Here is a 13,446-nt window from a genome sequence, read left to right as displayed (position 1 = left end):
TAGTTTAATTATTGATTTCACTGCATGGAAATGCATTGACTGCAAAAAACATGAGTTCTACATTCTGCCAGTGAATTTTGACAAGTCTGCTCTTGGATTGACTGAGGTTTCCACAGCAGTGAAAAACACTGGAAGGAAAAATATGCCAGGGCATTATTCCAACAGAGAAAAGAAGATTAGACACCAAAGTGACTTTACAGTCACTTTGGCAGTTTTCAAAAGATAAAAATGGTGGCCTTACGATTAACACCTACACACAGCAGACCTGTAAACAACAGCTATCCAGCACTTCCTTGCTTTCTCCCAATTTGTGACATGCTGAGGATACATGGTGCATGCAAGTTCAACGTGACGCCTAGAGTGTGCAACTTGTTCTGTGAAGCTTGGTCTTCAAGGTATCAATTAGTGAAAAGGCACAGTTTGAAGATTAGAAAACTCAACGACAATAAGCAAACTATGGACAGGCTTGTTAATAATCAACCTGTCACTTGTTAATGAGCCCATTCTTTTATACCTGTGTTTAGTTAAGTGACAGTAACATTAACTTATCTCCATGATTAAAATGTAGTAAAATCAGTGCAAACATTTGAAAAACATAAAAATAATAATTATGAGAAAAACAAGTGAGACTAAATAAAGACTGGAAACCAAACTCCCTCCGAAGAATAATACTACATTTCACCACTCACAAACACACATCCAAACATTTCCTCTATTCAATAGACATCACTTGTGAAGATTGACTAATGAAAAATGCAACTTGGTGTCAAAACTGTAGTGTCAAGTAATGCAACATATCAAGACTAGTACTCCTTTTTCATGGAGCATAGGCCTTTGACCGCAGTCCGCCAGAGTTTTCTGTCCTAGGCCTTCCTTTCCAGCTGTTTCCATGCCAACCCGCTCTGCTTGATGTCTGTTGTGAGGTCTATATGCCAGATGTTCTTGGGCCGACCTCTTTTTCTTGTGCCTTGGGGGTTCCATCTAAGGTCCTGCCTGGTAGTGCTGACATTTGGTTTTCAGAGGTGTGTGGCCATTCCATCCCAGTCATCTTCCCATGATTTCCTCTTCCACAGTGGAAGTTCATGATCTGCCTCAGGGAGTTGTCCATAGAGTAGTATAGGCTCGATCCTTGAGCTGAAAAGCCTGAGCTTCATCTGCTGGCTGATTTCTTTGAAGTTCTAAATGTTCTTTAGTTGGATGAATGAAGCATTTGCCTTGCCGATTCAGTAAACAGCCTTGCCTGATCAAGATTACCAATTTTTTGAAATTTTTTCCTCACTTCTTGGTGAGGAACCTTCCTCTACCAGCATTGGAGTCTGCCTTGATGTCAATGTTTCTGTAACAAAAGTAGGTTTTTACAGGGCAGGGTTGCTAGCCCTCAGCGAGCCCTCCTCTTTTCTGACAAAAGGTTTGGGACCAGACACTGTGAAGTACCACAGACCAGTGGAGGAGGTGTAAATGTTTGTTCGTTTTGGTCCAATGTTAGTGGTGTGCTGAATGAACTGAACAATAAAGAATAACAGCCTCTTTGAAAAAAAAAAAAATATTACATATACATTTATAGCCTTACAGGAATAAATGCAACAAGAAGTGAAAAAGCCATACCAGTTTCTCTACCAAGAGAAACCTAAAGAAATGTTCTTTCAGGACAGGATGTGACTAATAGGCTCACCATTATCTTTACCTGCACATCATAGTTGATTAAACATACAAGGTTTTTCAAAGGTAATTCGGGTAAGAGAGAGAGAGAGAAAAAAAAGACTGAACTTACAGAGAAGTGGTAGATTGACTTTAAGTATGCACACTCAAAAAAGCCAGAGACCATCTTCGAGTTACAGCAGCCGATGGCACTGACATTTTGACCCATAAGTGCTCCGTACTCACACCAACCAAGTCAGCCTTCATTGTGATCTCAACTACACACCTGAACATTTTGTGACTGCATCTTGCACAATGGTGCGGTGACAAAGTCTGTCCACAGACAGACAGACAGACATAAGCATGTCGGATATGTTGAAAAAGTTTGTCTAGCCATTTTTTCTAAATAACATGTTACTCAATATCAGTAAATGTGTCATTCAAAGCTAATTCTTTTCTCACAATAGATGCAATATCCATCAGTAAATACATGAACACATCAACTGTCCCTCTGCCGCTAGTCCACCATTTCAACACTGCGAGCCACACTGAGCTTTCACAAAGCACAACATATAAGTTTCGCTCTCAAAACACAAAGCCTTTAGCACGTACAGTGTTTCCCCCCACTTTAATGCCATGAGGGATTCGCCCACACGTCCTGAGATGAGTGTTGAATCTCATAAATAAACAGCCTTCAGATGTTTACATATGGAGCACAAAGCTGTTGAAGGGCTCTGGAGAGTAAGTGGAAAGCTCATTTGTACTGTCAATAAAAAGAAATGGCTGTTCTTCTTTATGATGATTCAAACTGTATTTTGAGAACATTTGAATACACCTGCTTTTTTTCTGACATTTTATTGAGCAATTAAAATGATCAGCAGATTAAATTGATAATGAAAATAATTGTTAGTTGCAGCCCTAAATAGAGTCCTGCATTGGGTCAATAACTGTAACCATCGGCCATACTATTATGGCTTACTATGTCAGTGGTTTCTGTGAACAATAAGACAACAAAAAACAAACAAATAAGGTGGTGTCCAGCAGATATTACACCTTAGCTTTGAATATAGCCCCCATATAAAATGACCTGTTCAGGGTTACTGCTTAACTGGGCATCAGCAGAATACTCACTGCTGCAATTATCTTCAAGCAAATGAGAAAATGTTCTTCTCCCTGCTAGAATGACCCACCAGAGACCATAAGACCAATAATGTGACTCCTCATCTTTCTTTCTCCTTCTTTCTTTCTTAACTCTCTCCTTCCTTCTTTCTTCATACTCGGAATTGAGGCCAACCTATCTCTGTGAGCCCGTAGTTCAAATTGCTTCGCAAGCATCATCCAGGCACAGGCAGTCTCTAATGAGCTGTGCTAGCTCGATGGTGACAAAGGAAATGACAGCTGGCGTGATTATAGAAATGTGGGACTTGACCAAACTGTAACTTGTGGAAATGATCTGGGGAAGGGGAAACTGTAAAAGGAGCATGAGCTGGTATCCACTATCTAGAAAAAAAAAAAAAAATTCTCACAAGCATATCACCATGGTGACTGAAAACCTGTGATGTTGAGAATAAATTGGGCAAAACAGTAGTAATAGTGTTAATAATAACAGTATTTTTAATGCAGACACAGAGAAACTGAGCTGAGACGAGACATTGTTACACCATTATGAATGTTTTTATCAGACTTACATAAGAAGGCATGACATGAAATCCCCCAGTGAAGGGCCAAAAGGGCAAGCGAATGTCTCCACTGCTGCTGCATGAAGGATTATGAGCCCTCATTTATCTGGGACATCCTATCTGTTTCCCTGAGTGCACTCTTTACAGCCATGACAGTTACACTGTAAGAGTGTGTGTGTATACAGCAAATGGTTATGGGACAATATAACTGGATATCACTGAGCTGATATATAGTACGTCACGTTTTCCAGGAAGATGAAGATACAATGTGTCATTTGTTTTATTATCCGCTGTATGTTTTGACATTATGAGGAACAGCTACTATACGTTCACCTTCACTCTCTATTTTTTCCAAGTCAGATAATGAAGGCTCACAACTGCTGACTGTTAGTTTACGCTCATACTGTAAGGGGCAATTCACAACACTAGCCATTTAAAATCCCTCTGCGAAAACACCCCCTCAGACACACACACACACACACACACACAGACGTACAAGGTGCTCAAATTCTTTCCTAAAGTGCCCACCTGATTCCCCTGTTCCCTCTCTTAATCCCAGTCAAACCCTGCCATTACAGAAAAAAAAGTCCAATCCTCCCATCTCTCTATCCCAATATCTGTACATCCCTCTCTTTCCGTGGGCCTTGATTTGGCGCAATCTTCCTCCCCTCCCGCGCCACTCTCCATCTCAGTCCTGTTCCATTATTTTCAGAATGACAAAAAATATATGACAATAAAATCCCTGATGCTGGTGAGAGTGAGGGCTGGCCCAAAGGTGACCCTGCTATTCTCATCAGCCTCTGTCCCACTTTTCACCCACCTCCACTGATAGCTCTGACACACGGCGGCTGCCACTCGCCGCTTACATTCTCTCCCCACACTAGATACTGTCTGAACCTCGCTGCCGCCCCACCCCACCTCATCTCATTCAGAGCCCCTGCTGTGCACACACACACACAGACACACACACGGGCGATGGAATTTTTAATAATAATTTCAGAGTCGCATGATTGGATACGTTCCCGTGGAGAGACGAAGGAAAAGGAAAAGCAGCAGAGGTGAGAGATGGAAAAGGAGAGAGTGGCAGAGGGAGCGGGTGGATGTGTGTGGATGAAGGGATCTAACGACTTTGCTTCTATCTCATTTGCAGATCCTATCCCTCTCGGTCTAGATTATGACGTTATCCCTGTGCCAAAATAAAGGCTTATCGGCCAAGCCTTTCTCATGTGCTCTGCTCTTAACGTATGCTCTGTGAGACCGTCAGATAGATATGTTTTATCTTGATGTACATTACAGTAAACCTTATATGCCCTTCCTTTCCACATTCTGTATTCTGTGAGAAGTAGGGCTGTTTGTGCATGCAACATGTTGTACAAAACCTATCTTTGTTTCACCATCATCAGTGTGAATCTGAATATAAATTCAGTGAAATGTAATCCTGCTGTTTATCCAAAGTGACTTATGTACCAATGAAAACATTATTTTTAGCAGAGCCACATTGGGAATGACACGCCTTAAGCTGGGTTATGTGTATCATGCACAAAGCTGCTGGGTTTAAAATATCAGTGTTTTAAATTGCATGTTTTAGGCAGAAGAGTCTTTTGCACAAAACTCTGCCAACCTCTGTTGTACCAGAGCTTGTTATACCGCAGTCTCTATTTTTTTTATACATCTACCCTAACTAGCTTTCAGGCAGCTGCATTAGCCATTTTTAGGAATCATGATCACAGTAAATTATGGGTTATTATATTGCACTTAGAAGTGTGCTTGCACAATCAGTCACTACAGAAAACAGAGTCCTTCATGTCCTGTAACTATAAAGCTTATAGGAATAACATAACATTTTCAAAAAATACTGCTCTGCTTTAGGTTTATGCTACTTATTTTATTCTATTTTTTTTTTTCAGATTTAGAAGTAGAAGATTTTTCAACTGACCACTATAAGGAGTTCTGATTTAATTTTTAACCTCTTCTATCAGTTTCTAAATACTACCAAGCTATGATACATGTCACACACCCTGATTACCATTTACAAACACAGTGTTACGTCACAGAGTCCATTCTAGATCACTGGTAACCAAAAGTGGAACAACTTGTAGAGAGAACATGTAGAAAGATATTGATTTGAAAGAATTCGGCAAAACCCCAAATGACCTTCAATGAGAATGTTATTAATTATGCAAATGTTTTAGTAAAGGAAAAGGGAAGGATTGTGGTTACGGTATGGTTGAGGTTAGTCAACTAAAACACTTGGTTAAGCAAGACACAAACACTGGTCTCCTGCACACATTCATTTACTGCATAAGCTTGCACAGCCTTACATTTGGCTTTGCCACATCAGGGCCAGATTGTCATTTTGACATTGGACTTAAATCGTGCAAGGTGGAGTTGTGGAAAATTTCCCAAGCAATTGGTGGTCTGAAGACATTTGACCTTGATTTTGCCACCAACAGAAGAGCGTCTGTGCTACAAGACTACAAAAATAAAAATTGTTGTGATCATAATAACTGAGAAAGATTTCTGTACGTGATAAAATTTTTGGAGTTCAAAAACATCATGCAATTCCAACTCTGAGAGCAGAGCTTTCCTCTAATATTGAGGATATTGGTGCAGAATGTCAACGTCAGTAGGGTTCAGACTTTTCAACAAGGCTGGAAGCCTATCTGCCCTTCGGCTTTCACCTGCCTATTAGGGTGGAACATATTGGCTAGATTGGTTCTGTGTGTGTCTGTGTTTTTGTGTGTGTGTGTGTGTATGTGTGAGTAAGACATGCAGCACAGAATGACCAAACAGGACACACACACACACACACACGAGTGGGCTGGCGATGGCGAGTCTTATCGTTATGCCACAAAGTGGGAAGATTAGATTACTCACTTCCCTAAACCTCTAACTTGGTTACCATAGCAATAGCAGTGTGACTGGGCCAGCAGCTCGTCATTGTGGAGGCTGCTAAAGCAGGAATGGACATCTGGAACAATCACCAAGAGAACCGCGGGTCAGCCAGTTATTTTACCTCAGCAACGCACCATTCTATTCTACACTGTTCTATTGTGTTCTACTCTGACTTCCAGTAGTTTCCAAAGTCAAACCAGGCAAATGAGGTCAGCTCTTGGTCGTATGCTATAACATCTATTTCCTACATACCAAAGACTGAGAGAGGGCCAGAATCAGCACAGCAGAGCATACTGTCCATCATTCTTAATGTTAGGTAATGATAGGCCTAGTGCTTAGTATACTGTTGTGAATCCTTCCATGATTTTGGATATTGAATATATAGCAGCACAATATTTGGAGAGTCAATACAATAACAAAGTGTGGACTGCTCCCTCGTATAATAATTTTTGGCCATTGCTGCATACCGGCCGATGGAGATCAATTGAAATTGAATTCATAATTGCACCATGGTAGATCCTCGCCCTTAATTCAAATTAATGAAGTGCTTGCAAATCCATAGTGTTGTGGGTCTGATCATTAGATTAATTACCCCAACCAGGCTATTGTATTTCAATTAAGCCAAGTGCCGTGTTTATCTTTTCATTAGTCAACACTCAGAAAAGTAAATTCAAAATAAAGAGAGGAGACAGGGCGTGGTGCATGGGCACATGAATATATAAATACAAATCTAATACTGTTATCTATCTGGAGATGCTATGTATCATCAACAGTGACAGAATGGCAGGGTAGTCATTTTAATATCCTTGATCGTACTGAAGTGCTTAAAATGTCTCGGCCTAAACAAAGCTCAGGAAATAATTAGAGAGACACACAAAGGAAATCAGGTAGTTGAAAAGACTGAGAGAGACACTTAGAAGAATGCCCCATAAATACTGGTAATTAGACTGCAGACAGCACCGATGCTCTCTCCCTGCCACTAAAGACTCATAATGGACTCATTTTTTTGCCATTCAAACAGAAAAATGGCTCTGATAAGTTACAGGACACCTTTTTTTGACCTTGACAAAGCACTTAATTTAGATAAGAGTTACCCTGCAGCAGTAAAATTAGGTCACATTAATGCCAGTAGCCCACAGAGCATGACAGGGTTTGAATCGTTGACTTTGGGACTTGGTTCCTGAGCAGTGTTCTAGTTGGTTCTATTTGGGGCTAATTCAGGCCTACTAGAGGATTTTTCAAAAAGCAGATATTCAATACTGAACTGAAGGAGACATAAAGAAAACACAGACCTAAAGTACATTTTGGTTTTTCAAAAAAGATAGTGAATAATTAAAGTTAGTGGTTGGCAAACTAACATTTTAACAGGCTGTATTCTCTATATAAAGATGGTTTAGAGGTATTTAGTGATCAGATCAACTCTATGTGCTCTGTGGATGACAGTGTTAGTCAGTCTGTCAGCCCAGCCCTTTGGTGTAGTATAAAATAATAATAATGAATGGAGTGCCATTAAAATTTGTACAGACATTTGTGGTCCCCAGAGGGTGAACTCTAATTACTTTGGTGATCCTTTGATTTTTCCTCTATTGTCACCAGCAGGTCAAAGGTCTACAAGGTAGGCAAGGACAGATATTCGTAGTCTCCTGACAATGTTTCCTAATGACTTTGGTGATCCCCCTGACTTTTTCCTTTAGCTCCATCATGTGATTCAGAGTGAAATACCAGCTTTTAGATGGCCAGGCAATCCGGTACAGACATTCTTGGTTTTGATCCTTAACATTTTCTCTAACAACATCAAAGTCAAAAGTTTGACTTTTACCTTCACAGGGTGTGCTAATTAGGACATTTTAGCATGCTGTCATGCTAAACTAAGATGGTAACAGTGGTTAACACTGCTAAAAAGACCGATAATCTTGAAACTGCACAGAGCGGGCTGGGCCGATGTAGTGTTAGCTACTGGTCTGCAAAGATGGTATCACTGATGTTAGATGTTGTTACTGATAACATATTAGACAAGAACAGGCATCTGCTATTCTTCCTTGCTCCCAGCCACATAGCGATCAACTACAAAAAAAGCATCATGGCAATCCACCCAGTAGTCCAATATCTAAGGCTTTGGTTGTCCTTTGTACTTCCATGATCATGTGAGCGCAATTCAATTTCTCTACTGTACAATTTGATTTGGACAAATGTCTGATTCTGACTAAAGGGGCCACGTGACCAGACTCATGTCATAAGGGCATCTCCCTCCACAGTGAACTTGTGTTTTCACTTATCAGATGAAAAAAAAAAAAACACAAATAAAAGGCACTCATACAAGAATGAATGCACACATGCATGCATCGCAGCTAGTCTGCGCACACATTCACACAGAGGCTATACAGCCAATGAAACAGGAAACTACCCAGCTGACCCAAGTTTTATGTTCGTAGATTTATCATTGGCCATTAAAATACATTTGATTTTTACCAGGATGGCTCTCCACTGCTGGTTTTCTCAATAGGAGTCCGACCCGCCTTTTACAACCACTTTCTTTAACCTTCTTCCTTGCTCATAAAACACCAGCAGCTCTGTTCCTCCACCTCTGCCAGGTCCCCTCCTCCTTTCCTTCCGTCTCTTCTACTGTATCTCTCCATCTATTTTGACCTCCGCTATGATTCTATCTTTATAGGGTGTGTTTGTGTTTCTCCTCCTCTTGTCCTTGCCCTCTTCTCTCCCCTCTCACTCCTATACTGCACAAATACCCTCTCTGCCCCCGAGCTATTTTTTCTTAATTGTCTCTTTTCCTCCTGAATGATCGATTCGTCAGATTTATCTGACAGTTTGAGAATAAGGACAGTTCTCAGGCTTCCACTTTGAAGCACTGAGAGGTCTCAGAAGGTGAGAATTCATAATGGGCTTTCGTGGGGATATTCAGAGAAAACCTTTTATAACTTGTTTTTAGAGGATGACAGCCTATTTTAATGTGCATAATGACACTAGACTCTTCACCCTTCCCCTGCCTAATGCATCACGATCCAATTCTGCTGGTTCTGCTGTGCCACTAGCAATTTTTTATGCCATCTAAAGTAGTCCCTGTCATACACTATATTAGGAACAGGGCATTGTAAATCCCTGTGGAATCCTATATGGATTACATGGAGACTTTTACTTTGGAGGACACAGGAAACATTTCTGGTATCATATATTTTTGTTTCCTTATGATTCCTAAAGTTTTATAGAGTGTAAATGTATTTGAATATAAAATGTATACACTTTATCATGTAAAGAATGGTCTGTGTAAGATTTTACAAACTTCCATTTTCATTCTGGACTTTTCACTGGGCAGGTAGCGTTTGACTTTATTTTTATGTTTTTATTTTTAACATTTTGTGATTCTCCTGATGGTCTTGCACAGGGACAAATGACATTTATGCAAGACATATCCTGTGAATTCTTTGTTTCTTTACAATGATTGCTCAATAAACCCTGTCACCCTGTGTTATTTTCTAAAGACATAATGGATGGAGTGTGGCATTTAAAATCCAATTCCTTGGACTCGTGTATACAAAGAATCTGCATTACTCTTGTATTGGGTGATACTTAATATAAATATTATTACATATGATCAGGAAAACCCAAGGCTGGATTACCAACTAGGCAAAGTAGGCAGCTGCCCTGGGGCCCCAGATCTCATGGGACCACAAAAGCCCCACATTCACTCTACTGTATTTCTGGCTATGTAATTTTATTAATTGCAAATTTCTTAGAAATTTGCACCACTGAAATAGAATATCAACTATAATGGGTTCCCTTATGAGGTTAATCTGGCCATGAATAACTCCATTTGGCTGCCTGTCTGACAGGTCTGAGCAGGTCAGATTATTGATCATATTTTCAAACATTATGTTTCACTTCTCATGTTACAAGAGAAAAAGGCTTTTAGGATAAGGACTAACCGATGTAACTCTATCTCAGGCTGAGGTTAGTCTACGCTCTGATAGCAGCAAAGTGTAACACCATAAACTAAAGCTCTTCCTATGGCCCCATGTTGAGAAATCCAAAGTGTGACAGGTCTATGCACAGTTACAGCTGCTAAGCTAGGATTTGAAAATCACTGTCAACTGCCATTATGGGATTTTCTGCAAGGCCATCCTTTGTTAGAATAACTTACAAAAAAAGTGTATTTTGGTTATTTATTTCTTTAATGAAAATTGTATTGTTGTTTTATTGATGTTTTGTTGTTGTGTAATTCTCTTCCTTACTGTTTTTGTTCTGGACTTCACGCCGTGAAGGCGCAGTAAAGGAAGTGTGATCCACCATACAACCCAACATACATGGCGTTACTTGATGCAATAAAAAGAAAAGAAATAAACCATGATGCCAGTTTTTACTATCCTTGTGTGACCATACAATCTAGCGTATGCCTCTTAGCCTGCTGCGAAACAAGGACCCTCTTCAGATAATTAAGTTTAACATAATGCACAGCAAATGCTCTGAATATTGTATTCAGAGGACATACATAAAAATGTATGTTTCATTTTGTTCCTCCTTACTGTTTCTTATCGCCGTCTGCTCTCCCTCTCTGCGTATCACTCGCCTTCTGTTTCCTCAGTTGTTATCTATTTTGCGACTTTCCTCGGGCCATTTCTTTGTCCACCCTCTCCTTCTCTCATTCTCCCTCTCTCTGGTTGACCTAGCACCAGTTTCATTTCCGCTCGTTCATCCGTCTGCCGCCGTTTTTTTTTGTGTGTGTGTGTGGGGGGGTAAATCTCTTTCCCCATCTCTCTCTCATATATGCTTGGTGTAGCTCCATGCACAAGAGTTAATAAAGGAACTGCATGGGTAAACACACAGGAGAAGAGACAGATAGAGAAGAGACGGACAATGCAAATACGTGCAGACATGCAAACATGGAGTGACAGATGAGCTCGACTACCGACTGTGTGCTGTCTATGCTGACGTTAAAGCTGAGTCTTGTTAGTCAATTAGCCAACAAATTAGAGTCGTAGTTGAATGACACATTATTAATCAGCTGAAGGTTTTACGTGATTAGTTACTCAGAAAAGTTATTTATAAAAAGTCACCCATAGCCCTAAGCTCTTTTCCATCTTATTACAATAAACTCTCACACACTTATGACGCGCTCCAAACTCGTATCTTCTCTCTGCTCCAGCTTTTATTAATTGCAGCGTTGTCCACACACTTATTCTGAGAAAACAGCCTCTGTTACTCTCACTAAGCAGTGTGAGGAGGAGAAACTGTAACACTTGCACAATCTGAGAACGTTGAAGAGAGTGCATGCAAGTCTGCACTGTCTTTACAAGTCTTTTTGAAACAAGCCCTGACAGAGACCGTTACAGAGGCAGTGCACATGTGCTGTGTATATGGATTTGTATTTTTGGGACTCCAAGTTACACAAGGAAAAAGCCTTCGTCAGATTAATTAGTTTGAGATTAGGGATCCTTAAGGACTGTGCCAATAATGTTGCATGTTTTAATGCACAAAGCACAAACTACAAATTATTCAACTTTGAACACAATACATGAGTTATGGTTGGCCATTTTCCAAAGCATACTTTCAGTTTTTCAGAATAATTTCCTGCCTCCCAGGCCACAGATTCCACGATGGTATAAAAATAAGCTTGCAGACAGTTGAAAATGGCTTGGAGAGAAAATCCATCACAAACACTTATTTTATCATTCTAATTTTCTCTCAGAGATGCATTATCTTTCACTGCAGCTGCTGTGAGAAAAGACCGTTTTCAAAACTCTTCATTTATGATGTAATCAAGATCACTTGATTGACAGGTTTTTCTGTCTGTGTAAACACTCCCTGCAGTCACCACGCAAAGGCAGACGTGACTTTGGCAAAAAATAATAAACACAAGGAAATGGATATTACAAAGCTAATAATGTAACTGGAAAAAGGTTTTGCTGTTTTAAACTTCATTTACACAAAGGCATAATAATGTACACTCAGCTGCCAGTTTGTTAGGTACATCTAGCTAAAGCTAAGTCTAATATAACATTACTGCAATAAATCCTCATTCATGAAGGTTGTAATGTTCAGTTTGTGTTGAAACTGTTTCAGAAAGGTGCCGATTCAACTGTATGATCAATTTGGCGGATTGAGTTTGTTGAACTGCGTTGCATTATACAGAGTGATATAGTGCTTCTGCTATTGAGACATTGATATAAATGGGCTGGACCAAGTAATAGAAACACCTGTTCTTTGTGGACAAAATGTACAGCATGAGAAAGCTGAGTGTGAACCAAAACAGCAAAATTGTGAGAGAAATGACTCTAATGTGCAGCGTAAGTTCATTATAGAACCTAAAGAAGCAAACAAGTCTGACATTAAGTCAGACTTGTTTGCTTCTTCAACAATGCATATACGTTCCTTTGTTTTAGTGCAGTTCACGGCTGTTTATTGCATGGCTGTGCAGTGCTACAGCAAAACACAGTTTCAGTGAATGGGGAAAATGAGAACGAAGAAATACATGAAAAAGCAGTGCATGTGTTGTTACAACAGAGGTGTAGGAGGAGGAGGAGGAGGAGGAGAAGGAGGAGGTGGTGGTGAGTAATCTTACCATCGTCTCCTGATCCTGAGCCGACATCTGCAGAGGAGAACAAACACAGTTACTAACCAGAGGCTTCACACAGCCACAGACATTAGCTGAATAAGCGTGTGTCTGCATATGCAAGTGTGCGCCTAGGCCTATTTGAATATCTGCTAGTGAGTGTATGTGTGAGTGAAGAGTAAGACACACTGTGTGCTTGCGGGTGCGTTTGAGCGAGATGAGATTTCTCTAAAGATAATGCAGAAAGTGATACAGAGAGTCAGATTTAAAAACAAAAAAAAACTGCAGGCAACCAGAAAGGAGGATGATAGTGAGATGGAGGATGCCCTAAGGCTTTGAGCGTCATGAATATTCCCTATTCTGCAACAGCGAGCTGATGATAACCCCTGCAACTGTAGACCTTTCCATGGCTGGGCTGTGGGAATGTTCTCTGTTTCCAGTTGTCAGAGTGTTTGTGTCTCAGCGACTTCTTCTCCACAGCTTTCCCACTGAATCTGTGTAAAGCTCCCTCAAACATATTGAGCTCACTGGATTGTTTAACAATTATGGTTGTGAAAGGGATACTGATGAGCACTTTGAAGAACAGCCCCGGTGTAACTTGAGCCGCGGCATAAAACGATCTGCTAAAACGCACAGGGCCAGAGATCACGCAGGGTCTCAGAGGACCGTGGA

At 40.4% G+C, this 13,446-nt stretch overlaps 1 protein-coding gene across 2 annotated transcripts in view; it reads right to left on the bottom strand.

Moving 5' to 3' along the window:
• tmeff2a (transmembrane protein with EGF-like and two follistatin-like domains 2a) overlaps window positions 1-13,446 on the bottom strand; it is a 99,270-nt gene that overhangs the window by 35,926 nt on the left and 49,898 nt on the right. For both annotated transcript variants that reach the window (XM_041057497.1, XM_041057498.1), the window contains exon 4: window positions 12,784-12,810. In XM_041057497.1, the coding sequence (XP_040913431.1) occupies window positions 12,784-12,810 (27 nt within the window). The remainder of the gene's footprint in view (window positions 1-12,783; window positions 12,811-13,446) is intronic.

The sequence above is a fragment of the Toxotes jaculatrix genome, chromosome 15, assembly GCF_017976425.1.
Source record: "Toxotes jaculatrix isolate fToxJac2 chromosome 15, fToxJac2.pri, whole genome shotgun sequence".
NCBI lineage: Eukaryota > Metazoa > Chordata > Actinopteri > Toxotidae > Toxotes > Toxotes jaculatrix.
Note: the sequence above shows the minus strand (reverse complement) of the source record. Positions and strands in the feature narration are given on the sequence as shown.